This window comes from Ammospiza nelsoni, chromosome 3, assembly GCF_027579445.1.
Source record: "Ammospiza nelsoni isolate bAmmNel1 chromosome 3, bAmmNel1.pri, whole genome shotgun sequence".
Lineage (NCBI taxonomy): Eukaryota > Metazoa > Chordata > Aves > Passeriformes > Passerellidae > Ammospiza > Ammospiza nelsoni.
In genome coordinates this window covers 6,245,905-6,270,254 of record NC_080635.1, presented here as the reverse complement: position 1 = coordinate 6,270,254, position 24,350 = coordinate 6,245,905, and the positions used below count along the sequence as shown (strand labels likewise).

The 24,350-nt window shown below is 54.8% G+C and overlaps 1 protein-coding gene across 5 annotated transcripts; it reads right to left on the bottom strand.

The window, feature by feature from the left end:
* Positions 1 to 120: 120 nt before the first annotated feature.
* On the bottom strand, positions 121 to 24,322 carry KLC4 (kinesin light chain 4). Of its 5 annotated transcripts, none has more exons than XM_059467267.1 (16): positions 24,204 to 24,322; positions 13,788 to 14,054; positions 13,401 to 13,631; positions 13,019 to 13,097; positions 12,711 to 12,936; positions 12,334 to 12,421; positions 11,926 to 12,027; positions 11,460 to 11,633; positions 11,242 to 11,341; positions 10,645 to 10,697; positions 8,867 to 8,934; positions 8,679 to 8,787; positions 7,755 to 7,904; positions 1,128 to 1,252; positions 963 to 1,020; positions 121 to 600 (listed from the first exon to the last, which is right to left on the bottom strand). In XM_059467267.1, the coding sequence occupies exons 2-16, from the start codon at positions 14,034 to 14,036 to the stop codon at positions 511 to 513; spliced, it is 1,902 nt and encodes a 633-aa protein (XP_059323250.1). In that variant the 5' UTR covers positions 14,037 to 14,054; positions 24,204 to 24,322; the 3' UTR covers positions 121 to 510. The 5 variants fall into 5 exon arrangements, with proteins under 5 accessions (XP_059323250.1, XP_059323253.1, XP_059323252.1 ...); XM_059467270.1 differs by having other exon boundaries at positions 7,782 to 7,904; XM_059467269.1 differs by having other exon boundaries at positions 24,220 to 24,239.
* Between the last annotated feature and the right edge of the window lie 28 nt (positions 24,323 to 24,350).

Here is a 24,350-nt window from a genome sequence, read left to right as displayed (position 1 = left end):
CGCGGCCCGACGCGGCAGAGAGCGCCCCCTGGCGCCCAGGCGGACCGTGTCCCGCTGTCCCCCCGGCAGGCGGCGCCCGCCCCGCCCCGCCCGCCCCGTCCCCCTCAGGCCGAGCCGCGGTCGCTTCTAGGGTCGGTTTTATTTAATAAAATAAAGTACAGCGATCATCCGGCGGGGAACCGGCGTGCCGGGGGCATGGGGCACTCCCGCCGCTGCCCCGGCCTGGGGGATAGCCCCCCATCCCCGGGCTGGCGATTCTACCTGGTGAGCGTGTGTGTGACCGGTACCGAGCATGCGGCCACCAGGGCTGCGGCCCCGGTGAGCAGCAGAGGAGCATGCGGGCGGGCTGCGGTGCCCGAACTAGCTAGGGACCCCCGGGGAGGCCGGGCTGGGCAGGCAGACGGTGGCACGAGAACCGGTGATGGGGAGAACATTGTAGGTGGTGTGGGGAGGTGCCGGGCGCTGCCCCGTGCAGCGCGAAGCCAGGGTGCCCAGCGGCGAGCAGCCAGCTCAGTTGGAGGAGAGCAGGGAGCTGTGGGAGGACAGGTCCATGCTGCTGGCGCTCAGGCCTCTGCTCTCCGCACGGAAGCCTTGGGTGCCCTGGAAAAAACAGAGTGCCCGTGAGGTACCTGCAATGCACCCCCATGCCCCAGAGCTGCCACCCTAACTCCTGCACCCCTTGCCTTGCAAGCCGGGATAGCCCTGGTGCTGCTGTCACACACAGTAGCTGCTGCCTGTGCTCCCAGCCTATGGCTGAGCTTTGTGGGGAGGAAGATGGGTCCTTGGAAGCAACACCTTCAGATTTGGAGCTCTGACCTCAGACAAGGGGCTACAAACTCAGGGGTACTCGGCACAGCACCTGGGGCTCACTAACATGCCCCTCACCCCTGTGCCACTGGCCACACAGCCCTCAGCCTCACGGGCAGCCCTGCACCCAGCACCACCACTCACACTGTGCTTACCTCAAATGAAGCATCACTAGACTTGTGCAGGTAATTTAAGGATGCAGCTCGTTTCATGCTGTAAGAAAGCAGAGGAGAGCAGATGTGATTGTGCTGTGAGTGGTCAGACCCAGACACACAAGGTGGCATACAGGGCCCTGTACACAGCCTGACCCTCACACATACCTGGTGTTCCTGGGCTCCAGGGGACCATTGCCCTGCAGTTTCTTGACCAACATCTCACTGCTCCTCCGTATCACATCCCGGATTTTTCCCAGGGAGCTGCTGCGCTGGAGAGTGCCACTGCCATCCTGGACACAGAGACACAAGCCAGGGTGATGGCTGAGTGGCACTGATCAGGCTGTGGCATGATGCTGATGAGTGGCTGGAACTGGCTCCAAGCATCCTCTTGCCCACTTGCACTGAGGGATTAGCCCTGGCCCAAATCAGGCTCACTGCTCACTACATGGCTCCCCTCAGCCGGTTCTCCACAGGACATGGTAACCATGGAGTCAGCTGCTATTGTCTGCCTCATCCAGCCTGATAGTCCCTCCTGCCCAGGGCAAGCTCAACCCCCACACAGGCTGCTGGCTTGCCCCCAGCACAAATGGCACTGGCATCTGCACAGTCCTGCTTGAAGATGATACAGCTCCATCACCTGCAACAGCTCAGGAGCAACTACCAAGGAGGTCCCAGTGGCCAAAGAGGCAACAAGCCCTGTTGGGAGTCCCAAGATTAGGGATACTTTTGTCAGGCCAGGACAGGCTGCTGGGGCTTTCATTTCATTTCAAGGACTCTCTCCTCATTTGCTGCTGGCTGGAGACCATCCTCATCCTCTCCCTCCCCTTGCCCTTCTTCACACACCATCACCATTCCTCCTCTCTGTCCAGCACTCATACAGATGCACACCTGGTCCTGCAGGCTCACTCACATCACACAAGACCATTTCACACTGCACACACAGCCTTGTCCCATCCCTAAACACCTCCAAGACCATGAGCTTTGAGCCTTTGGAGCAATTCAGGCAGCTCCACTGGGGATGGATTCATTTGGCTGCACCAGCACTGTGCTGCCAAGCAGGCACCATCACTAATAGGCCCCCCAGCTTTAGCTGCATGCAGCCCCACTAGCTGCTCCAGGGGGTGGCACTTTGCAGAGGGCTTTTTGTGTCTATCTGCTTTTTCTGAAGACCAAAACCAGTCTGAAATCTTGTTCCTGAGCCTGCTTCCTCCCACATGCTTCCAAAAGTCCCCAGTACTCAGTGAGGTGCTCTGAGGCCTTAATAGGCTCCAATCCACCTCCTGCACTCTGCTCCACATGCATCCACAGGCTGCCAGCATGGCACCACACCATGGATGTGACATGGATGCCACCATGCCATCATGCCAAGCTCTTCCCCTGTGGCCTGGCCTGCTTGTTACATAAGGATGTGACACCACTGGTGATGTGGAATTACTTTTGCTCTGATGGCTGGGTAACAGCAGTCTTCCCTGCTCCTGCTGTGAATGGCCCCTGGAACACTGGGGCAGAAGAAAAGGAGGTGAAGTGATGGCAAAAGCCCTTTTACTCCTTAGGAAGATGTGAGGGAGCCCCTTTGAAGCATTCCAAATGACCCACATGCCTTGTGGCTCAGGCTAGCAGCAGCAATTACACTGTCCAAGCAGCTCTGCAGGTAGGCAGGGTCTCTGCCTTAGGCCAGTCACCCCCTTGTGCTGACCATCACAGATTGTGGCCCTTGGGGAAAGCTTTTCCAGCTCTCCTCTGCTCTGATTACCAAAGCTGAGCCAGCCCTAGACTGACCAGGACTTTTCCTACCAGCAAGCCTTTTTCTCCTGGTATTCCTCTCATTCCTTCTTGGATAAAACAAGTGCATTGAACCTCTTCACATTCTCATTGGGCTGAGGGTTTTCCAAGTTGAGAGCCATGTGCTGCTGCTGCAAAGGGACCCAGTCACCAGAAATGCAGAGAGCACCCAAAGCAGCAAAGTAAACAATTAAATTCCTGCACGAGGCACTCCGGGCAGGTTTTGGATGAGCTGAATGTCAGCGTGCAGCATTAACAAAGATGGGGAGGTGTCTTCTGCCTCCCCACCAGACTTACACTGGGACACCACTCTCCCTGCAGGGTACTGCCATGCCAGGCACTGTTGCTTTTCCCAGGGCACACAAGCCAGGGGTGCAAGAGGGAACACAGCTGGGACAGGGGAGCAGGACAAGGTACAAGGGCAGCAGGATCAGAAGTATCAGAGCTGGAGGATGGAGCCACATTTCCCCAGCTGCAGCGATGCAGACTGACTGCAGACCAACACCAGAACCAAATGCTGCTGCATGCTGGGTTAAAAATAGCCTCTCCTCTCCCCCCACTCCCTTTTCTGACGGGTTATTTTTAACCCAGAACATTTACGGGTTTGGTTTGCCGCAGAGCCCCCACCCCACTGCACCCACCAGGATGAGAGCATTCAAAAAAAACCCAAGCAGCTCCACCACTGAGCTCCTCTCCCCACTGCATGCTCCAACCCTGCCTAATGCATGGAGGCAGAGGACTTGGGCAGAATTTGGCAGCATGTAGAGCTCAGCACTGAGGGACACAACGGGGTATTTCTTTGGCTACACAGAAATGCCTCTTGGGGAAGGTCCAAGCTCAGATGCCCCAGGGCAGCCCTGCCACACATGGTTACAGAGCTGAGGTTAGCAGCAACTCCAATTTGGAGGACAGGGAAAAGGCACAGTGGAGCTGGGTCCTTCACCTCCAATGCTCAGCCTGGGAGGGGAGCCCTGGGGGCAGCACATGCCCCTGGACAGACAGACAGACACCAAGCACCCCCAGACCTGCTCCAGCAGCATTTGCACCCACCACCCCAGGCTGACCGACGCTGGCCTACAGAGCATGGAAAGAAGCACAGGGCAGCAATTTGGGTCAGTCTACCTTTAATTAGAGGTATGGTCGTTACAGCACCAGGTCCAGGACATGGCAAAGCACAGGGGCAGATGGCCCTGAGGTCCAAACACACCCTGCACTGGGAACTCCCTGCTCTCCAGAAGCCTGGACAGCAGAGAGGACAGCCCTGCAAAACTCAGCCCTGGGCTCCACAGCCCATGTCCTGAGGACAAGCTTCCTTTCAGTAAGCACAAGCTCCAGGGGAGCAGCATGCATGCACCCCAAGGCCTCTGCACCACCACAGGAAAGCCTGGCCCAGACAGACACAAGCACATTTAGTATCACAACCTGCCAGATGACTAGCATAGAAAAGGGATCTAGCTAAATAAATAAGGAGTCCTGTGCTGGCCCCTGGGCTCTATCCTGCTGCCTACAGCCTCCCCAGCTTTCTTCTAAAATAGGAGAGCCAGGGAGGTTCCCTTCCTATAGGAGGTGGGATGAGAGTGTACACTCAAGGATGTGAGACCCAAGGCAGAGGAGGTCTGGCCCTGGTACATTGTGTACCCCAGTAATGACTAACAGCAGCAGACCCTGTGAAGGTCTGAAGCCATCAGAGGCCACCCCCACACCCCCTCAGGGTCAGCATGGTGACCCTCTTGGTACCAGGGTTACACATTTCCCACCCCTTGGCTAGGGACAGCCACACTGCAGTCAGCCCCACAGACCTGCGAGCAACCCAGCCCCTACTCCTGCAACAACCTCCCTGCAGCCATCCCATCTGCTCCCACCTGCTCAGAGCACCTCCAGCCTAGCCCTCTCCTTCCTCACATCCATCTTTGCACCTTCTTTTTCTCCCAACCACTCTGCTCCCATCCAGGCCATTCCCCATCTCAGCTACCTCTAACAGTCTGGGGTCTGTCCCTTGCAAAAAAACTCTCCTTTCCTCCTGCCCCTCCTCTGCTTTCAAGGAACAGCAAACAACTTCACTCCCACTTCTCCCACCAGCCACACCTGAGAGCCCTGTAGCAATGGGGGGTTGATTCAGCCCTTAATGCCAGATGAGGAACCTGGCTATAGCACCCAGTCAGGAAGGTGCAGCCAGACAAGCTTGTGCTGGCCAGTTCCTGTACATAATCCTTGGCTGTTGCCCCCAGCCTCATCTTGGATGCACAGTAGCTCTATGGGCTGCCCTGCAGAGAGACCCACACACTGCTCCTGGGTACAGAGCTCAGCAGGGAGGAGGGCAGCAGGATGGGGACTGCAGGAAGAGCCCATCTCACTGGGAACCAGCACAGGTTTGCTACAAGGCACTAACATCAGCTAAGCCTACAGGGAGGAAAGCACATGGGCACATGACAGCCCTGCCTAGGCCAGGCCTCCATCTTCGAGCCTCTGTAGAGATGGAGGCAACAAGCAAGGAGGGCTGAGCATGAATAGTGACAATGGAGTGAAGCCTGGAGTGACGACAACGCCCCGCAGGGCTGTGCAAGGGCAGGCCAGGGCTGGGGACACGCGAGGGGACATTGGTGGGCCGTCACCCTGGCCTGGGGGAGCTGGCAGCTCCTCGCAGCTTCTTCCTGCTCTTGCTGGCCCCGGGGTGGAGCTGGGCCAGGGGCTCCTCGGCAGGCGTCGCGGTGCCCTCGCGCGCCAGGAGCTCTCGCCGAGGAAGGAGGGATGGTGTGGAGGAAAAGTCGGAGGATACAACACAAACATCCAGGTGACTGCGGTGGAGGGGAAAGAGGGAGTCTCGGCAGGCATTTAAGCCTAGTGCACAGAGAGGAGAGAGACACAATTCACAAGGCTGTGAGGTTGTAGGTCACCTATAGGGAGCAGGTGGGACAAGGCCCAGGCTGCATGCAGAGACCACAGGCCACATGTGGACAGGGGGAGAGTATTGTGAGGCTGAAACTGCAGCCTCACTGCTTTGCTAGTGGCTTACAGGGCTGGCAGGAACAGCTGAGCTCAGGGAGGAACAGCCTGGGGCTCCTGCTCCTGGGCCTCTGCAGCACAAGGCTGGTGCCATCCCCCTGCTCTCACATCCCAGTTACTTGGGCAGCAGCAGCTGATCCAGGCCCTGGGGTGCTTCCAGAGCTGCCTAGGGGCACAGGGCACCCTGGGGGCTCCCACAGCCCTGCCTGCAGCACAGGCTGCTTTAAGGCAGCACTTCTGAGGGCTCTGGACCAACCCAGAAAACAACAGGCCATGACAGACAGGAGCAGCAGGAGCTGCCTCAGACTCCTTTTGCAGGAGCTTCTGTACAGTGCAGGGCTGCTGGTTCAGAAGAGAAGGCTGGCTATGTGTGCAGCAGGCTGCAAAAGGAATCATGTGGCAGCAGCTGTGTCCCCCAGGGTGCTGGGCTAGCCCTCCAATCCTCTATTTACAGCTGTCTGGGTCAGGGAAGCTCTGCTAAGACCCCCAGGGAAGGGTCATATGAGCAGGGACTATTCCCTGGACTGGCTGTGGCAGAGGGTGGCACTGCCTCTTGCCTTAGGATGATCAGCTCAGAGGCTGTCAGGAAGGTCTCCCAGACCATCACCAGTGCAAAGAGGTCACCCAGCACCAAGTACAGCCAGGAGGAGCTGCAGAAAGACACCAGCCAGCATAGGGACCAGGTGATTCTAATCCAAACCTGCAGCCCTCCCTCTGTGCTTGTCTAGCCCCCTTACTAATGAGTGCAGGGGCCTGGAGTTGGTGCCTTGCCAGAGCTAAGACCTGGGGCAAAGGACAGCCTTGCATCTGGTAAAGCTGCTGGGTCCACTTGAAGGTCTGTTTTCCAGATCCCCTTCAGCCACCTCCTGTGTACAATCCACAATCAAGAGAGCCAGCAGGCTTCAGGCTTTGGGTGCTGAAGGGCTGTCATGGCAACAGGGAAGAAGAAAGAAGAGGAAGGGAGGGAGCTCATGCAGGTGGGGATAGAGCAGAGCCAGGTGGGGAAGGGTTAGTGACAGCAGATGTGAGGGGGCAGCAAAGGACTCTGTGTGCTCAGTGCCTTCCCTATGCCAGGCTGCAACAACCCCAGCTGCTCTGTGCTCCCAGAGTTTGCAGAAGGAATGTAAGCACTAACAGCTCTAGCAGCCCTTGAACCAAGCACCCACCAGCATCATGCTCACTTGTTGCCTCTTCTCCACCCTCCTGCTTGCAGGAGACAAAAGGCATCTGTCCCAGCTCTAGGTCACTACCTTTCTCCAAACTCAGTGCTAGTGACCAAAGCCACCTTCAGTCTCAGAGCAAGCCTAGAGAGATTCAGGTTGACCTGTCTGTGCCTCAGCTAACACCAGTCTCTTGCCTCCACTGGTCAGCCCAGCTTGCCATCCTGCAAAGACCTGCCTTTTGTCCCCTCTGCTTGGCCAGAACCTGCCTAGGGCACGAGACCAGGAGAGGGGGACAGCAAAGATGCTGGCTACAGACTACTCCTGTGCCCTGCAGTCAGTCCGTCTGTCAGTCAGTCAGTCACAGACACACCAGGCACATCACACACACACACACACAACCCTGCCCAGGCTCAGCATTGTCAGTGGCACAGTGCAGGACAGACAGCCACATGGCTCTCACAGGCTGGGTGAGCCCGAGATGGGGCTGATGCTCTCAGCCAGGGCCTCCAGAGGGGAGCAGCAGGGAGAGATGTTAATAAGGTTACAAGCCTAAGATTAAGGGCAGACCAGGGCCAGTTCATGCTGTGCACTGCAGGGCCTGGCAGCTCCCTGGAAGCAGGAGCCCTCAGCTGGCAATACCTGCTCTGTACACCAGAAGCCAGACCCAGACACGCACCTTTGCGGGCCGGCTGGCTCATGCCAAGAGAGGGGAAGGAAATGTGGAGGGAATGAATGGAGGCAGACAAGGATGCCACGACAGGCCACGCGGGGACAGCCCTCAGCCAGGCTGTCCCTGCCCTCTGGCAGCCGGCTGAGGCCGTTCTTGATGGTGTCTTGTACTTACCCCGCTCCATTCCACGCCCATACTCACTTCCTCGCTACCGTCTGTGGCATTCTCGTACTTGACACTGCCCCCCAGGCTCCGATGTCTCTCTGTGCCATCCCCCTCCTTCAGGATCTCCACCACCTTCGTCTGGTTGATTGGGTCAATGCCCTGCAAGTAGGAAAGGTTAAGGAAGAATGGTGGTTTGTCTTTACATGTTCCTTCCCTCTGGAGATCCACTGTGCTTGGTTCCTGTTCCCTCTCTTGGCCACGGCCCTATCGCAGCCAAAACTGCCCAGCACAACCAGGATGGAGCCAAATGCCATCCTGCACTTAGCAGCTTCTGTTTGAACTCCCAGCTCAGTGAGTCCTCACAAGGTCATAACCAACCCTGTGGAACAAGGGCTTGCTACCCCAAAGGTGACAGCTTCTTTCCTTCTCCTTTTGAAGTGTGAAGGATTCAGCTGTCCTTCAGTCTTTTGTGCTAGGTGCTTACAGCTCCTGCTTTATTATTTGACGACTGAGAGGAGTTTAAGGCAAGAGGTACTCTAAGAAATTCTAGGTATTTTTTGCCTCTGGACATAAAAAATTAGTATGAAGAAAACATCCCAGTAAGTGCAGCTCTCCCCAGTAGCTGACAAAGCCCAGGAACCTGCCTTAACCCCACTGCAGTATTTCTGCACTCAGTGAGCCATGCCTTCCCCCACATGGACATCTGCTCCATCCACGCACACACGCACCACCCCACACACCCACACACGAGGATCTCTGCACAAATGCATCCCCGACCACCGAGGCCCTCTGGTGTCACAGCAACGCAAACCAAGAACATCAGAGAGGCCCAGGAGAGTCCCTCACCACACCCCACCAAAGGCAGTGCCACCAGGTGCCACCCCAGCCCTGCAATGCCCCCAGAGCAGAGCAGAGCAGGTCCCTTGGGGTTACCTGTCGCCGGGAGCGAACCGCGCACTCCTCCAAGGTCTCGGCTGCCTCCAGCTTGCCCTGGCGCCGGTACAGCGCACCCAAGTTCCTCAGAGTGGTGTTCACAGTTGGGCTGTGGTAACACAGGGAGGTGAGCAGCAGCCCTGGGGTCACCCCCCAGAGTCCACAGCTGCCCACAAAGCAGCTCTTACCTGCTAACCTTACAGGCCTTGTACCAGCCACCATACTCGGCATAGGGAGCGCTGTCTCTGTGCTTGCTCTGCAGGGTGAGGAGAGAAGAGAGCTGTTAGTCCCACACCTACTGCCCTCCTCTGGCCTGTGCTCTGCCACTAAATCACTAAATGCCAGGCTCAGAGCCCAGGCTGCACCCCTGCACCAGCCCAGCCTTTGGAAACACAATACACAAATGAAGTGTCTGAACCTAACAGGCAAGGTGCCAAATCCTCTGGGGCAGATAAAGCCTTGGAGGCCAGGGCTGCCAGCTGTGCCCAAGGCCCCACTGATGGCATGAACTGGCCCCCATCTGCTGCCAGGGAAGAGAGGCAAGGGACAAAAGTAGCCAAGCTCTGTCAGAAGAATTTCATACATTTTAACAGAAGATATGGAAACAGCACAAGGCCCATCAGCCCAGCTTCTGGGCCAGGAGTACAAGCAGGTCTGTGACTACTGCTGCTGCCTGGACAGGAGTGCCAACCCTGCTCTGATATGGGGCACAGACACAGCTGCCTTGGGGAGAGGAGCCCCAGAGTCAGGGAAAGTGGTTTAGCCCTTGCCTAAGACTGACATGTAGAATGAATCTCTTACTCCAGCAGTGACTCCCTCAGCCTCCTGTCCCATGGCAGAGCTTGCATTACCAGGAGCACAGCCTCATACTACAGCTTTCTACATTTGACCCCTAAACTCTCCAAAGATTCCACCAGAAGAGTCTCAACCCCAGAGGGGGCACTGGGAACTTGGTCTCTACTCCAGCTTGGATTTCTCCAGGATGGTGCTGCAGCAAGTGCAGATTCTTTGCAGCAGAGCCTTCACAATACAGCAACCAGAGCAGTGCAAAGCTGAGCAGTGCCCTGCAGTGCCCATGCAGGGTGGTTCAATGGGAAGGCACAGGATGCTGTGGAAAGCACCTGCCAGTGCCAGTGCCCTGCTTCTAGGGCTGACAGGATGGGACTCATCAGGCACTAAGTCAAGCCTGCCAGACTGCTGCTTGAACCCTGGAGGGCTGGGGCCTGCTCTGAGGGCAAAAAAAAAAAAAAAAAAAAAAAAAAAGGGAGAGTCACACTGCAGGTAGAGGACTAGATCAGAACCCTTCCTTCTGCTGCTTCACCTGCCTGCCAAAAAATAGATGAAGACTTGCACTTGGCAAAAGCAAAGACACAACTGCTGCGTTTATTTGCCACAGAGCAGGGCCTGGGCTGCAGGAGCAACAGCAGCTTTGCCTTTCAGCCTAGCCCAAGGCAGGCTGAAGTCCATTTCTATCCTTTTCAGAGGCCAGCTAGGGCCCACCCTGTGCAGAGACCCTTTTCAGATATGGCTCCACTTCCTAAGCAAGGTGACAGCAACAGTTTCTTCTTGACCTCCATTTTTTCCCTAGGCAGACTCAGAGCTGTTTTAGAAGCCAGTTATGCTCTGGGTACTGGCAGCTCTTTGGAACAGAGTGCCAAAGCCTTGCAGCACAGCCCTCTGCCATCTGCCATCTTCCATCATCTGCATGCCCAAGAGGGATCAATCACTAAAGCAGAGAGAGCATGCAGCCACGGCTGAGAGACTGAACAGCCCTGCCCAAGGAAAAATACCCTGGTCCCTAATGGACCTTCCCTCCCTGCTGGCCCAGGGAGCAGCAGTGCTGTATCCCCCCTCTCCAGACACCTCCTGGCCTTGGTAGCTCTTCAGATTGCAGCTTCTCCAGGAAGGAGGAGTTCAGAGATAGGCTGTGGTAAGAGAAGATCAAACCCCCTGGGATCAGACTCACCTTGCTCATCTCCTCTCTCTCCTCTGCATGCATCCAGATTGGCTTGTGCTCATCTGTGTGGGGAAGAATGCAAAACAGGTCCATTCACCACCCCACACTGTTGTTTGCCTCCTGTGCAGCCCAGCACTCCGTCCCCAGAGCTAGCACCTCATCAGGGGGAAGTGACACTCCAGATCCTCCCCCCAGTCCCTGGCCCAGAGTCCCAAGAGGACTCTCCTTGAACTCCTTCCCTTGAACTTTTCCCTTGGCTCAGAGTCCCAAGAAAGGCAGGACAAGGGAAGGAAAGAACAAGGGAAGGAAAGAATGAGTCCTCCCAGCACAAGTACATGTGCCAGGTGCACAGGAGAAACTTCAGCGTATGCTTGAGCATGATTATGCCATTTACTATACCCAACCCTGTAAAAAGACTGGATTGAGACTCCTGAGAGAAGAGGGGGAACAGCATAACACACTAGAACAGCAGCACCTCAAGGGATGCCCAGAGCAGGGGCCTTGCAAGCATCCCATCCCTCAGTGTGGGCAACAGCAGAACCAGACAAGTCTAGGCTGAGAGCCAGGAAACCCCTGCCCTGCCCCAAGAGCTTCTGCTGTACAAACCATCCACAGAGCCAAACTCCTTCACGTGAGCACGGGTCAGGATCTCCTTATACAGCACCTCTGCATCTTTGTATTTGCCTTGCTTCAGGTAACAGGAAGCCTGCAACGAAAACAAAACAGCTCCAGCCCCTCTGGGAAACAGATTAACTCTGCCCACCTCTTGCAGCTATTGCTCTGTCTCTGAGCACCTCTCCCCAGGCCTCTCCCCAGTGCCTCACCAGGTTGTTCTTGGTCTTGGCCACATTGGGGTCATCAGGACCCAGGCAGCTCTCGTAGATCTCCAGGGCCCTGCAGTAATAGTACTCCACCTCATCGTACTTGCCCTGGTTCTGGCACAGCAGGGCTAGGTTGTTCAGCTGCTTGGCCACATCAGGATGGTCCTTGCCTAGAACCTGGGTGAATAAAAGAAGAGAAGACACAAAGATTGGAGTTTATAGATGCTGGAGTGCCCCCAGCACATGCCTATGTCAGACAAAAGCCAAAGTCTGGAGAGGAGGAGAAATTCCAGCTTCTACCTCCTGGAGGCCTCCCTAGGGCTGCAAACACTGGAGAGACAGGAAAGGTGGTGGCAGAATGAGCAGCTGAACAGCCTAGATAGGCCCTGCATCTCCCACATGCCTTGAGGTAATGGGAGAAAGCCCACAGAGAGAGCTGAAAGGACAAAGAGCACAGAAGAGCTCGTACCTTCTCACGGATCTCCAGGGCTCGCTTGCACAGTGGCTCTGCCTCTTTGTACTTCCCTCTCTTGCCATACAGAACAGCCAAATTGTTCAAAGTCGCTGCCACCTGCAGAGACAGAAACTTCTCCATGAAACAAAGCAAATTCCAGCCAGACCAAACAAGGGGCACAAGCAACAGTAACAGTGACTGTGACATTTCTCCATGCCTGCAGTACTGCTGCTTCTCAAGAGAAGGAGGTCTAGAGACAGAAGGCTGCCCTGCCTATATCACAGGATCCAAGAGAAGCCAACTCCCTATAGGCTGTACTGAACCAGCCAGCAGGAAATACTGAAGCAGTAAAACACTGCCGGAACAGTGCCCCAGCAGCACCCAAAGGTGAAGAAGAGGCTGGAAGAAGAGAGAGGCACTCACCGCTGGGTGGTCTTTGCCTAGAGTCTTCTCACGGATGGAAAGAGCATCATTCAAGAGGTGTGCTGCTTCTTTGTATTTGTTCTGATCCCTGCAGTGCAAAGCCAACCAGTTATCTGGGATTTGGACATTACAGCTATGAACTATGTGCTCCTTCCACACAGACCCAGCCTTCAGAGTCCTTTCTTTCCCCACTGCTCCCTGCTTTAGACAGTCCCTAGTTATATCTGTGAGTTTGGAAAACCAAATACCATCTAGGCCAAAACCTTTCTGAAAGGCAAACCCCTGGAAGCCTGGGGAGCCCCAGGATGTGCTGTAAAGGGAAACAGGAGATGCAGAAAGCTGTCCTGGCCCAATCCTGCCCTTCCCACCATGCTCACCTGTACACTAGTGCTAGAATGTTGAGCATGGTAGCCACATCAGGGTGATCATGGCCTGATGTCTTCTCCAGGTCCTCCAGTGCCTGCTTGCAGAGAGGCACAGCCACCTCATAACGTCCCTGGGAGGCGTACTGGATGACAAGGTTGTGGAGGGTGCGCAGGCGTGCAGGAATCTCATACCCTCCCTGCTGGGCAGCTGCCACAGCACTGCTGTGCTGGTGGGGCACTGTGGGCACAGAAACAGACATGGCACAGTTGGCCCAGCAGGCTCAAACAGAGACAGCACCCGTGCACGAGCAAACACTTACATCCAGGACCATGCTCCTCCTCCTCATTGGGGAATAGGTCATCCAGAGAGTCCTTGGTGGAGTCACCCTCCTTCTCCTCCTGACAGGATGAGAATCACAAATACTGTTGGTTCTCAGCAGAGACAGCAGCAGCCAGCGCTGAGTCAATTGCCAAACTCTCGCCATTCTGCAGCCCATCAACACACTCAATTTCTCCTGCTGTCTCTGCCACCAACACCCCCCACAAAACAACATCCAGAGACTCTGCCCCATGCAGGCCCCCTTTAGCTACAGGCATTGCTGTGCATGGGAAGGGGCAAAATCCAGGGCAAGGCTATCATGTGATAACATGTAGGCAGTTCTGGACCCACAAAAGCAGCTGCTCAAAAGGACTGGGGCATACCGAAGGTGAGACATCCTCATCATACTTCTTCAGCTGGTTCATGAACTCCAGGTGTTTCTTCTCCTCCTCCAGCTGAGCCACGGTCTGCTCACTGCGCTGCAGCTTCTGCTGGGTGTTGGCAAGCTCATCACGCAGCCACTGGTTCTCCTGGCACAGCCTCCGCACCTGGGCACGCAGCTTCTGCTTCTCCGACTCCACGGCGTTCAGATGGTTGGACAATGCCATCATCACCTTGGGAAGGGTCTCAGTCAGTGACAACCACAGGCTTGTCTCTCCCTCACACCCATGCTAGCCTTCGACACTTAGCCCCTTCCCACCCTGTAGCTTATGGGAAATGGCCACATGCCTATCCCAGATAACACCTCAGGGATCACCCCCCGCTCTCACCTGAGCTTCTCCAAGCCCCAGCTCTATCATCTCCACGGACTTGCGGAGCAGGTTGGATTTCTCATGCACGAGATTGGCTTCTTCATCCTTCTTCAGGCACTTGATGGTCTCCAGTAAGCTGTGCAGGATGGAGTTGTGTTCATTCTTGAGTGCTTCCAGCCCTTGCATTACCAGCTTGGTGTTGGAAATTATCTCCTCTTGGCTCAGCTTGTCCAGTTTCTCCTCCCTTGGGTACACCATGGTGGACATAGTCCTACTCCTGCAGCCCTGCACAGAGACCAAGACAAAACCTGAGTGTCCCAGCGCTGCTTCAGACACAAGCACCACAGCCTCCTCCAAGCAGAGACAGCATTTAACAGATTGCCTACTCTAAACCCTTCTCCTTCATCCTCCCCTCTCCCTCTGGCAGCCTGCAGCTGTCAGGCTTCTGCTTTTGTGGCTGGGAGTGCTGGCAACCAGCGCAGGTGGCCTGCGAGGACAGGAGACAAAAAGGCGACAACCAGCGGTGACCTCCAACAGCCTCACGCTCCCAGCAGGGGGAAGACTAATTTAGCTCCCATTTAAGAGCAGAGATTTGTGGTTGGCAGCTGGGGTTGCAATCTATTCACCTTCTGCCCACAGACCACTGATGCAGAGAGGCTGTCAGAGCTCAGCACCTCTTCTGACTGCAGAAGAAAGGGAACATAAAGTGGAGGGGTGCCAGCTCAAAGCTTGCTGCTTCCTCAAAGGAAAATCTCCTAGAGGAGCATCTCAAACAGAAGGGCATCAGTGGTATTGTGCCAAAATAATGTACCAAAATATGAGCAGAAGAGTACATCCTGAGGATTGCAGCCTCAGCACAGAACTGCCACTGTGGCACTGAGGGACATGCCACCAGCAGGGCACACCACACCACTGCCTGACTGGGGAAGCTCACACTAACAGCTACAGTCACACTAACAATCCTTGTGCAGGTGTTGACTTGAAACACCAACAGCTTTTCCATCTTGATTCACCCTGCTGCCACCCCAAGGACTCCTCAGGATGGCCTAAGAACTCTGGACTACTTCCCTGTCCTGTTCCCCCAGACACACAATGGGGAAGTGCCCAGCTACTGCCTTTGCACAGCACTACAACCTACAATGTCAGTGTGGCTGCAAGATCCCTGCACACAAAGCCCAGGAGCTAGGGAAACACAACAGGCAGAGGCTGAGAGGCACAGCAGGCAGGCTGGACCCTGGCTGCTCCAGGACTCCTTATTTAGCACAGTCCCAGCCTCTCCCAGCAGCTGGGCCACCCCAGCAGCCTCCTCACATTACTCCACCTCCCACCTTGCTATCAGGTCACTCCAAAACCAGCCTCCTGCAATGCCCTGCACAGGCAGCACCTGCCCAGCAGCACCACCTTGCTCCCTGGAGCTGGCAGAGGCCTCTGCAACCTGAGTGCCCAGGGCCCTGCTGCCAGGAGGCTGGCAAACTGCCCAGCAGCTACAGGAGGAGGTGAGGAATTGCTGCCAGCAGATCTGCCTTTGACCTCCTGCTGGACCCACCTCTGCACGGTGTGAGCTCTTTGTTCAGCAGCTGCCTTGTGCCTGCTTTACTGAGAGAACAGAAATCCTGTCCCAGCCACAGGAACAGAGCAAGCAGAGCTCCCCTTTCTGGCAGGCTCCTTTTCTCTCACCTGTGCACTCTGTCCAAGTGCCAGGGAGATACTGGGGAATGGGCCCTGAGCAATAGAGAGGCCCAGCTTGCTCCTCACTGCAGCACTTAAAGTGAAGGTGACAAACAGCACTGGGACAGTTGTTTTAAGTACACACATCTCATTATCAAATCCACTCATCTCCTCCTCTTTAGCCTCACTCTTCCTCCAGTTGTTTTATAGGCCTGAACTCTCCTCCCAATTCTTCTTTGCTTCCTGTTCCCCTCAGGAAGGGGAGACAAACCCTCATCACACAGAGGAGACCTCACTGAACCCCTCAGCAGGGCAGAAACACCTCGTGTCTCTTGAAGGCTGGGCTTCTGTTCACACCTCTGAACAAGAACTGAGTCATCCTCCCCCAAAGTCACAATGCTGACTTCATATTCACTTCATGATCCAGCATCAGCACCAATTCTGAGTCACACATCACGCTATATTTCACTTTTGGGTATCTGTCATGCTCCACACGCAGTTAACCCTGCACATTTTATACCAAAACAGTCTCTCTGGACCATGACTTATGCTAGTTTCCTTTGCAGAAGATTATATGAAAAGAATAGCATGAAAAACCTCATTAAGGTCAAGATAGAGGACACAGACTGCTGTTTCAAAAGGAAAAATAGGCTTGCTGAGAGTTGGTTGCCACTCATACCCTATCTTCCAAACTCATTCTCAGAAACTGGCAGCTAACCATTCCAGACAACAATTTCCCTGGTTATTTTTTTTCTCTTTTTCTGGGATCAAGTGCTAAAGCAATAAGGAAAGCCTTGCTTAATGCAGACTTCTACAGGTGAGCACAACTCAGGAAGAAATGTGTAACAACTCCCAGCCCTAGAGAAAAGAGGCTGGCAGCCCAAAGGGTGCTGGTACTGCCAAGGTAATAACTGCTAAAGGGTTAAATGGCCCCATCACTGGTTCCTGCTTGTAAGGAAACACACCCTGACTCACTTGCAAATAGGGAAACAGTTCTCTGGGACACAAGAAGATACCCAGGAATGGCCTCATACCCAAAAAACTACAACTCTGCTCTAAACCTCTCACAGCTGAGCAGCACAAGTCCCTGTGGGTACAGGCCCAGCTGTATGAAATGAAATGCTGACAGCTTTCAGGGCAGCATCACTTATGTCCATACAGAGATCTTGCTGGCATCTTTAACAAGTGAAATACAAACACATTGGGAAGAGGAACATGTCACAGGATAAAAAGCCACCAGACCTCACACCTTGCTAGGTAACAGAGTCAGGAGACAAGACCCAGATCCATAGAAATCAACCTCATTAATTTCACAGTACACAGAACTACTCCTCAACTGTGAAACTGCAGTTTGTTAAACCATCAGCATCTCTACTACAGCAACATTCTTTCTTCAGCCCTTCTAGCAGAAATGTTCACGCCTTTCACAGTCATCACAATCAACTTGTTTTTTTGAAACTGCATAGATTTCAGTCTGAGAAGGAAAAATAAATCAAAACATCCTGATCCACAGCATGTAAGACTCATCCTACACTGCAACTACCTCCTCAGATCCTTCAAGGCAACCCAATAGAGGCTTTTCTTCTCTCACAGGCTGTGCAAGCATCTGTAACAACCTCAGCCTTTCTGCCCTAGGGTGACATCCTGGAAGCACAGCTCTGCTAGGTACCAATGTGCTTCCATGCTCAGCAGTGGACAGAGGATTGTCCAGGCTGGACACAGGCTACAAAACCTAAGAACACACAGATGCTCAACAAAAAAACAAAGAGGAGACTGCTGAGAAGTCTTTCAATGCTGCTACCTCTTGTACAGCAAAGAAAAGCAACCAACACCAGCAAGAGCTGACTTAACTTTCCAAAGCAGGAATTTCCCCACAAAGAGCTTATTTCTAGTACTGGCAGGTCTAGTCTCATTGCTCAGCCCTCCAAAGAGGAAACACTTGCTATGGCAGCCAGTGCCAAGGTCAGGCAGGGTGAGGCTGCTGTATACGCACTCTTCCATTCAGTAAGGGGCCCTGAGTGCCCTTTACACAGGCAGAAAACACTCAGAGCTTTTCTGCAGGGAGGAGGGGACACATCATGGTCTGCCTTTTGCAGGGTGGGGCTCAGACTGGAACAGGAAGAATGCTTTTCCACGGAGCTCCTTGAGAGACGGAGAGTCCTGTTCCCAGTTTATCCTGCTGCAGTGCTCGTGGACCTGCAGGTGTCCCAGCCCAGGTCTCCACCCGCCCCTTTCCGCTCTAGTTGGCACATCTTCCCTATTTACAGCGAGCTGCAGGAACAGCCTGCCTTCCCGACAGCACCCAGCTCATCTCCCCTCTTCTGCCCCCTTTGGAGGGCAGGGGAGGAACACGAGTGCACTGAGCTTTGTGGCAGCTGCAGCAATCGGCCAGGGATCCATCAGCAAGGACATCCGGCCAGGCTAAGACCTTCCTCCTGCATTCAAGTGCACAACTGCGAAATCGCTAAGCATCAGCAATTTCAGCAGCTCGTTGTTCTGCCTCTCCAAACTGCTCCCACGTGTGAGACCTTTCAGAGGAAAGAGCTGGAAGCTTCTCTGCTCCTGTCTTCAACCCACAACATCTACAAGGATGCCGGATTAAATGGGTCCCAGTCAATCTTAAAACTTAGATTATGATGCCTAATGCTGGAAAAGACTATTGGAGTGGGGAGGAGAAGCACTGGGGAAATCAGGAGTCAGCTACAACAGGACAGAGATCTCAGGTCTACAAACAACTCAGTTGATGCAGTTCACTGCCTCCCTGCATGCACAAGGCAATAACTGCAGCATCCTTCAAACTGCAGATGGTCTGCCAGCACTTTCTGTGAAGAAGTGAAACAGATTTTCAGCAAAATTTTCAACAGCAAATTCTTCCGTAGGAGAAGGTGATCCAAGGATATTTAAGTGATGTAAGGTAGTTGCAGAGAGACAGCTGGGTTCTGGAAAAAAGCTTCCTGTGGAAAAGAGTAAGTCTGACCCACAGCAAGAACAAGTGACCACATTTGGGAGATAGATAGCAATGGTTTCCATTTAGAAATGCTTTCTCTTGCTTCATCATAATTGTCCCAGTCTCCTCCTGTGAGCCATGATTTGCTGTCTGGAGAAACAGCAAGGTTATACATTTGGGAAGCAAAACGACTTGATAAAAGCAGGGAGGGTTTTTTGGTTTGTTTGTCTTTCCTTGGACCTCTGCCAGCTCATTACTGTTGAGCAACAAAGGGTCTCTGGATGACTGGGTGACCACCAATGAAGCCAGAAATGAGACTGCAAATAAGAGAGCGAGGCTTCACCCTAAGAGACCCTGCAACAAAATCTAGACCTAATACTTTGGATGCTGAAAATAAAAGCACTAAAAAGCAAACAGAGTGACAAAGCTGCAGCCATCAGAGAGTCTGTGTGATGAGCACAAATTTTCTTATTTGGATACCAGTGTCAGAAGGCAAACAGATTGCAGGAGATTACAGTCAGCTGTGCAGGGCCTCTGCGGCTTCCACTGCACAGCCAGGACACAGTGACACTGCCAGGAACACTGCACATTGCCACACCGCTGCCAGAAGAGCCACTGTGCCCAGGGTCACCACCCCAGGCCACCTGGGGGAAAAGGGACAAAGCAGGGTTGCTGAGCTCCACATCCAAGCTGGTATTTCCAGAGCTGCTCTAATCCGGGCAAACAGGAAATGCTGAGGCACAGAGCAGGAACGGCGCTCTGTGATGCTTGTTACTGTTGCCAGAAATGCCCAAATGCTCCCTTAGAGCCACTAAGAACACACAAAGAGGACATCAGTCAGGAGTCAGCACCCTGGGAGGTCACACCCACCGTATCTCTGAGCTGCAATTGTAAAGTCAAAAGATGTCACTCAAATTCAAATGCCCATAATGCTCTCTGCCACCAGTGGTCCCATAAGTTTCTACATCCTACTGCCAAAAAAGGGGACACCTGGAGTCCCATCTTCCATCCAAAGTTCTTTCCCAATGCCAGGTTCCAGCTCAGACCTTTCCTGCCCTGCAGACAGTCTAAAGTTAAACCAACACACTGATGACTTCAAGCACTATCTATAGAGGGACTCTTGTGCTGTAACTTTTCCCTCAGTAAGAGGCTGCCTTGAGTATTACTTGAAGAGTATTAACTGGAATGAATGCTTAGAGGTCTTTGGTCCATTCCGCCACCCAAAGCAGGAATCTGTGTCTAACTAAAGGATCACCTCCCAAAACAGAGATCCCACAAACTCTTCAGAGTCCTGTACCACAACTTAACCATCCTCTTGTGGGAGAAAAAAAAAAAGTAAGGAAAAAAATTCTTCATCTGAATTCCTGAGATAAACTCAGTGCATTTGCCTTTAGCGAACTCCTCTTCAGGACAAAGGAGCGAGGCACCACAGCACTAGAAACTGACCCAAGGCCCAGAGAAAGGGAATGCAGTGCCTGCTTCCTTCCAGCAATGTCCCACAGGGATTTTTGGATTCCCAAAGCAATCCACTCACAACAACACAGCAGGCAGTGAAGGCAAGAAGTGGTCTTACTCACATTCCCCTATGTCCCAAAACCAGGGCTCTCCTTGGCACCCAGACATCTCCTCACATGGCTTTGAAGTCGGTCTCCAAACCCAGAAAGGCTTCACCCAACCAGTTTCCCCAACCCTCAGAGTATAACACAGTACAAGGTGACTGTGCTGGTGATATGCCTTGATCCCTGTCTGTCCAGGGATCATGGCCAGGATTGCTTCTTCCAGCAGCTGGCACATGCCAGCTCTGGGGTTTTTCCCTAGATACTGGAAGGCTTGTGCTGGGAATGTCTGTGCTAACCAGCAGGCTGCAAGAGGCCCAGGGGATGAGGACTGAGGAACTGGATCTGCAGCTCAAGTCCCAAGGAGACAGGAGCCGAAAGGAAAGAGCTTGAAGGGAGCCTCCCAACACTCCTCTCTGTCCCAGAAGCTTCAGCTCCCTACCACCCACAATCTCTAATGAAACACACAACATCACATAACCTTCCTGAAACCCAGGGCAAGGTGGTGATAAGGTGGCTTTACAAGGACTTGGCTGCAGTGACTCCACTACAGAAAGAACAAGGGAGCTTCTCATACCCTTATCACTTCCCAGCCCACAGCTGGAAATGGACAAGGCAAAGGGTACTGGTGTTTGTTCTGATTGACCAGAGCAAGCAATTATCAAAGCATCATCCAATTCCAGAATGGATATGTACTCTGAGGAAGACAGAACAGGTAGTCTGGTTGGCTTTGTATCAGATCATTCATTTCTTTCAAGACCAGAAAGGCTTCACTCCATTTGTTACCACCAAAGAATACAGATATTGGAAATCAACAAGGGTTTAAAAACCCCAACAACAACAGCAAAACCAACCAACCAAACAAAAAAAAGTAGCAGAAATTTTCGCCATAACTATTTTGCTCTGGTTGTACATCGTATTTTTTACAACCCCAGCTGGCTGGGCAAACCTGCCCCTTCCAGCAGGCCATTGGAATGAGAACAGCAGTCATCACCACTCCCACCAGCAAGCTTATGCTGGCACCTCCAGATCAGCTGATAAGACCTTGTTTTTAAACTTGTTCATGTCTGCAGCAGCTCACCAAATCCACTCTGCATCTGCTGCGCCTGGGACTACAGCGAAACACCATTAAAACACATTTCCAGGCTGGTGGAGAGACAAGAGCTAAGCAGCTGGAACAGAGCCAGGGCAAGCATCTCTCCCCAGCTTCAGAATCTGATTGGGAGTCTTGCACTATAAAAAACAGAGCCAGAGCCATTACCTTGCCCTGACAGCATGAAGCAGTATTAAAGCAGGCAGAGTAATTCCCAGGAGCCAGTGCCTTTGCAGGCATCTGTCTAATGTGAGGGCTCTGCACTGGATGTGCCTGAGCCGGGTACAGGAGATAACCAGGATGCAGATGGGACCAGCAGGAGCTCTGGAGCCACTCTGTGCGCCCTGGAGGGCTCTGCTGTGCCCACACTCCCTCCATGCTGTACCTGGGGCACCTGCAAAGACCTGCAGCTGATGGCAGGCTGCAAGACTGCGCTACTTTTTTCAGAAGCAAACAGCTTTTGTCCACCACAGCAAGGCAGGCAAAGTCACAGGGACAAACCCCTACCTGCAAAACAAGCAGAGGATCTGTTCTATCTCTGGCTCAAGCTCTTTGCTCTTTGAGGAGCTATGTGGCTCTTTCCTAGCAAATTAAGCATTTACCCAGCAACTCTGCCAAGGTCAGTATCTTGCCCGTGTCCTTTGTACCCCAAGAGCCATTTTGGTATTTGGGGTTAATGCCGTTGTTTCAACCTGGACATTCCCCCAAAACAGCAGATGAGAGAACACATGCTTCCTGCTCCTTCTGCCAATTACAGCAAAGCACAGCCATGTTTATTTACCCTGTGTCTGAGCTGCCAGATCTTTGACCTGAACACCACCCTCTTTCCCCACAGGCACAGGCAGGGCTGGGTGTTTTCCACATCTCCAAGGCGGCACGGCAGAGAGGAGACCAAGGGCACTAGAGGAGAGCCGAGCATGGAACTGCAGCAGAGAGCCAGATGCCAGCTATGCAAGGCGCAGGGAAGCCTGCTGTTCCCGGTAATGTGCTGCTGCCTCCCACCATTGTGCAGATTTCTCCCGGCTGCCTGGCCACAGCATTCTACCGCAGCACCATCCCCCAGCTCTTCCTCAGACACCTCCTCCCAGGCGCATCCTCTCCTTCACAGAAACTCACCCGCGATTCCCCCAGCCCACCACCTTCGGTAGGGTGCACCTCCACTTCGGAAAGGCTTAGGAAACAGTTAATAAATGAAAATACGGTTTGGGGAGAAACGAGGCTCTTTGAGAGCTACTACTGTATGACCTGCCTCCGTCATCGTTTCTCCGGCTTTGTCTGGCAGCAGGAGGCACGCCCGCTGCGTATCCTTGAAACAAACAAGCCAGAGAAGCCCCTTCACCCCTCAGAACCACCACAGAGAAATCCCGCGCCCACCTGGCTACGTAAAACCTTCACAAGGCAAAAAAAAAAAAGTTTTCACCAGCTCTGCCCGAAACTGCGCATCAAAGCGGTCCTTTGTTCCAGGACGGCCGGGCACCCTGCCCGTCTCAGTCACCGCACGGGAATGTCCCCCGCCCCGCGGCGCACAGGAGCGGTACCTGGCTGCCTGCAGCGGCTTGTCCAGCGCCGGTGCTCGCGGAGGCGGCGGCGGAGGAGCGGCGGCCGCGGCGCTGCGCGGCCCCGTGCGCCCCGGGAGCGAGCGGCGGCGCGGCACCGGCGCTCGGCAGCCAACCACACTGCGGCAGGGGGAGGGGAGCGATGCGGACACGCTCCGCGAACAGGACGCTCGGACGCTCTCCGGGGAGCGCAGAGAGCGCCACGCACGCCAAGCCCACGGCTCCCTCCTCAGGGATCCACGGGAGAGCCCAGCAGCAGGGCCGGCCCCCGCTGCCCGAGCAGCACCGGGCACCACCGGGCTCCTGCTCAGCCCGCCAAAGCCCGGCTCCATCCCACCCTCCATCCTGTGGCAGAAGGTTTTACATCCTGTTGGGTACCACCCTCGCCCGCGTCCCCACTGCTGACCCCACGCCAGCCCCCAAAGCCAAGCTGGGGTAGCTGCAGAGAGCCCTCCAGCTGCTATCGCCGTGCCCACAGCAATGGCCACATCCAGGAGATCTGGGAAGGTTGGAGCCCGCAGTGTGGGGCTGGGCCCGGTACTGCTGGGAAGCACTTGTTCAGTCTCTGGCTGCTCTTCTCAAAAGGCACAGAATCCAGCTTGGATTGTCGCTACAGCCATCCCATGCACGGTAACACACAAGTGTCATGGTGCTCCCTACCATGTACCCAGCTACCTACACCTGCCTGAACCAGGACTGCACTGGTCCTCCTGTCCTTCCCCACGGATTCCCCCAGAAGGGAAAGGGCTTCAGGTGTCCCAGGAGAAACATAGCCCAGCCTAGCGCTGTTGACACACAGGTTCTCTCTTGCCTCATCTCACAACACATACTTCTTTCCTAAAGCACCTTGTTGTCCTCCATTCCCTAGCTCTGGAGGGCAAATCTGGCTGGCTCTGTGGGTACATACAGCCATGGCACGCTTACATGTCACGTAAGTTACACAGCAGAAGCGCAAACATACATTATTTGTGTTACACTGAAAGCCATTCCCGGCAATGAAGACACAGACTAATTATAGAGCAGTGAATCCCGCAGTCTGTGCCCACGGCACCCTGGAAACAGCCACGGCCGGGTTTTCGGGCTGACCCACAGTTGCCATGCACACACTCCGCTCTTCCCTCGGGGCTCCCGGCCTCCGCCGGCCGTCCCTGCGTGGCACTCGGCCCTGCCCGCGGGGAGGCCGGGCGCACCGAGCCTGCGTACCGGGAGCTGCCCGGGCACAGCGGGAACGGCACGGCTCCCCCGGTGCTGAAGGGGTTGATCCCGCAGGGCGCGCCTCGCCGGCTCCAAAGTCCGCAGCGCCGGCAGCGCCCTTAGCGCCGACCCGCAGCGTTACGACAGGCACGGCCCCAACGCTGCCCTCGCCCCCGCTCGCTCCGCTGCCCCAACGGCCGGGGCTCGCTGGGACGGTCCCCGAGCCACGCCAGCCCCAGCCCCAGCTCAGGGGCCTCCCCCGCGCCCCGCGAGGGTCCCACCGCCCCCCGCGGCTGGCGGGGAACGTCGCCCCGGGAAGGCCGCCCCCGCTCCGGCCTGCGCCGCCGGGCTTCGCGTGTCCTCCCCACGCCAGGGCCGCCGAGGCGAGCGACCGAGCCCCCGTAACCCCGCCAGTCCAACCTGCTGGGCGCAAGACCTCGATGGCGATCCCGGTCGCTGTCCCGGTCCCGGCAGGGGCGGGGCGAGACCCGCGGCCGGCACCACCCGCCCTCTCAGCGGCGCAGCCCCTTTAAATCCAAGATGGCCGCCGCCTCAGCCCCGCCGGCG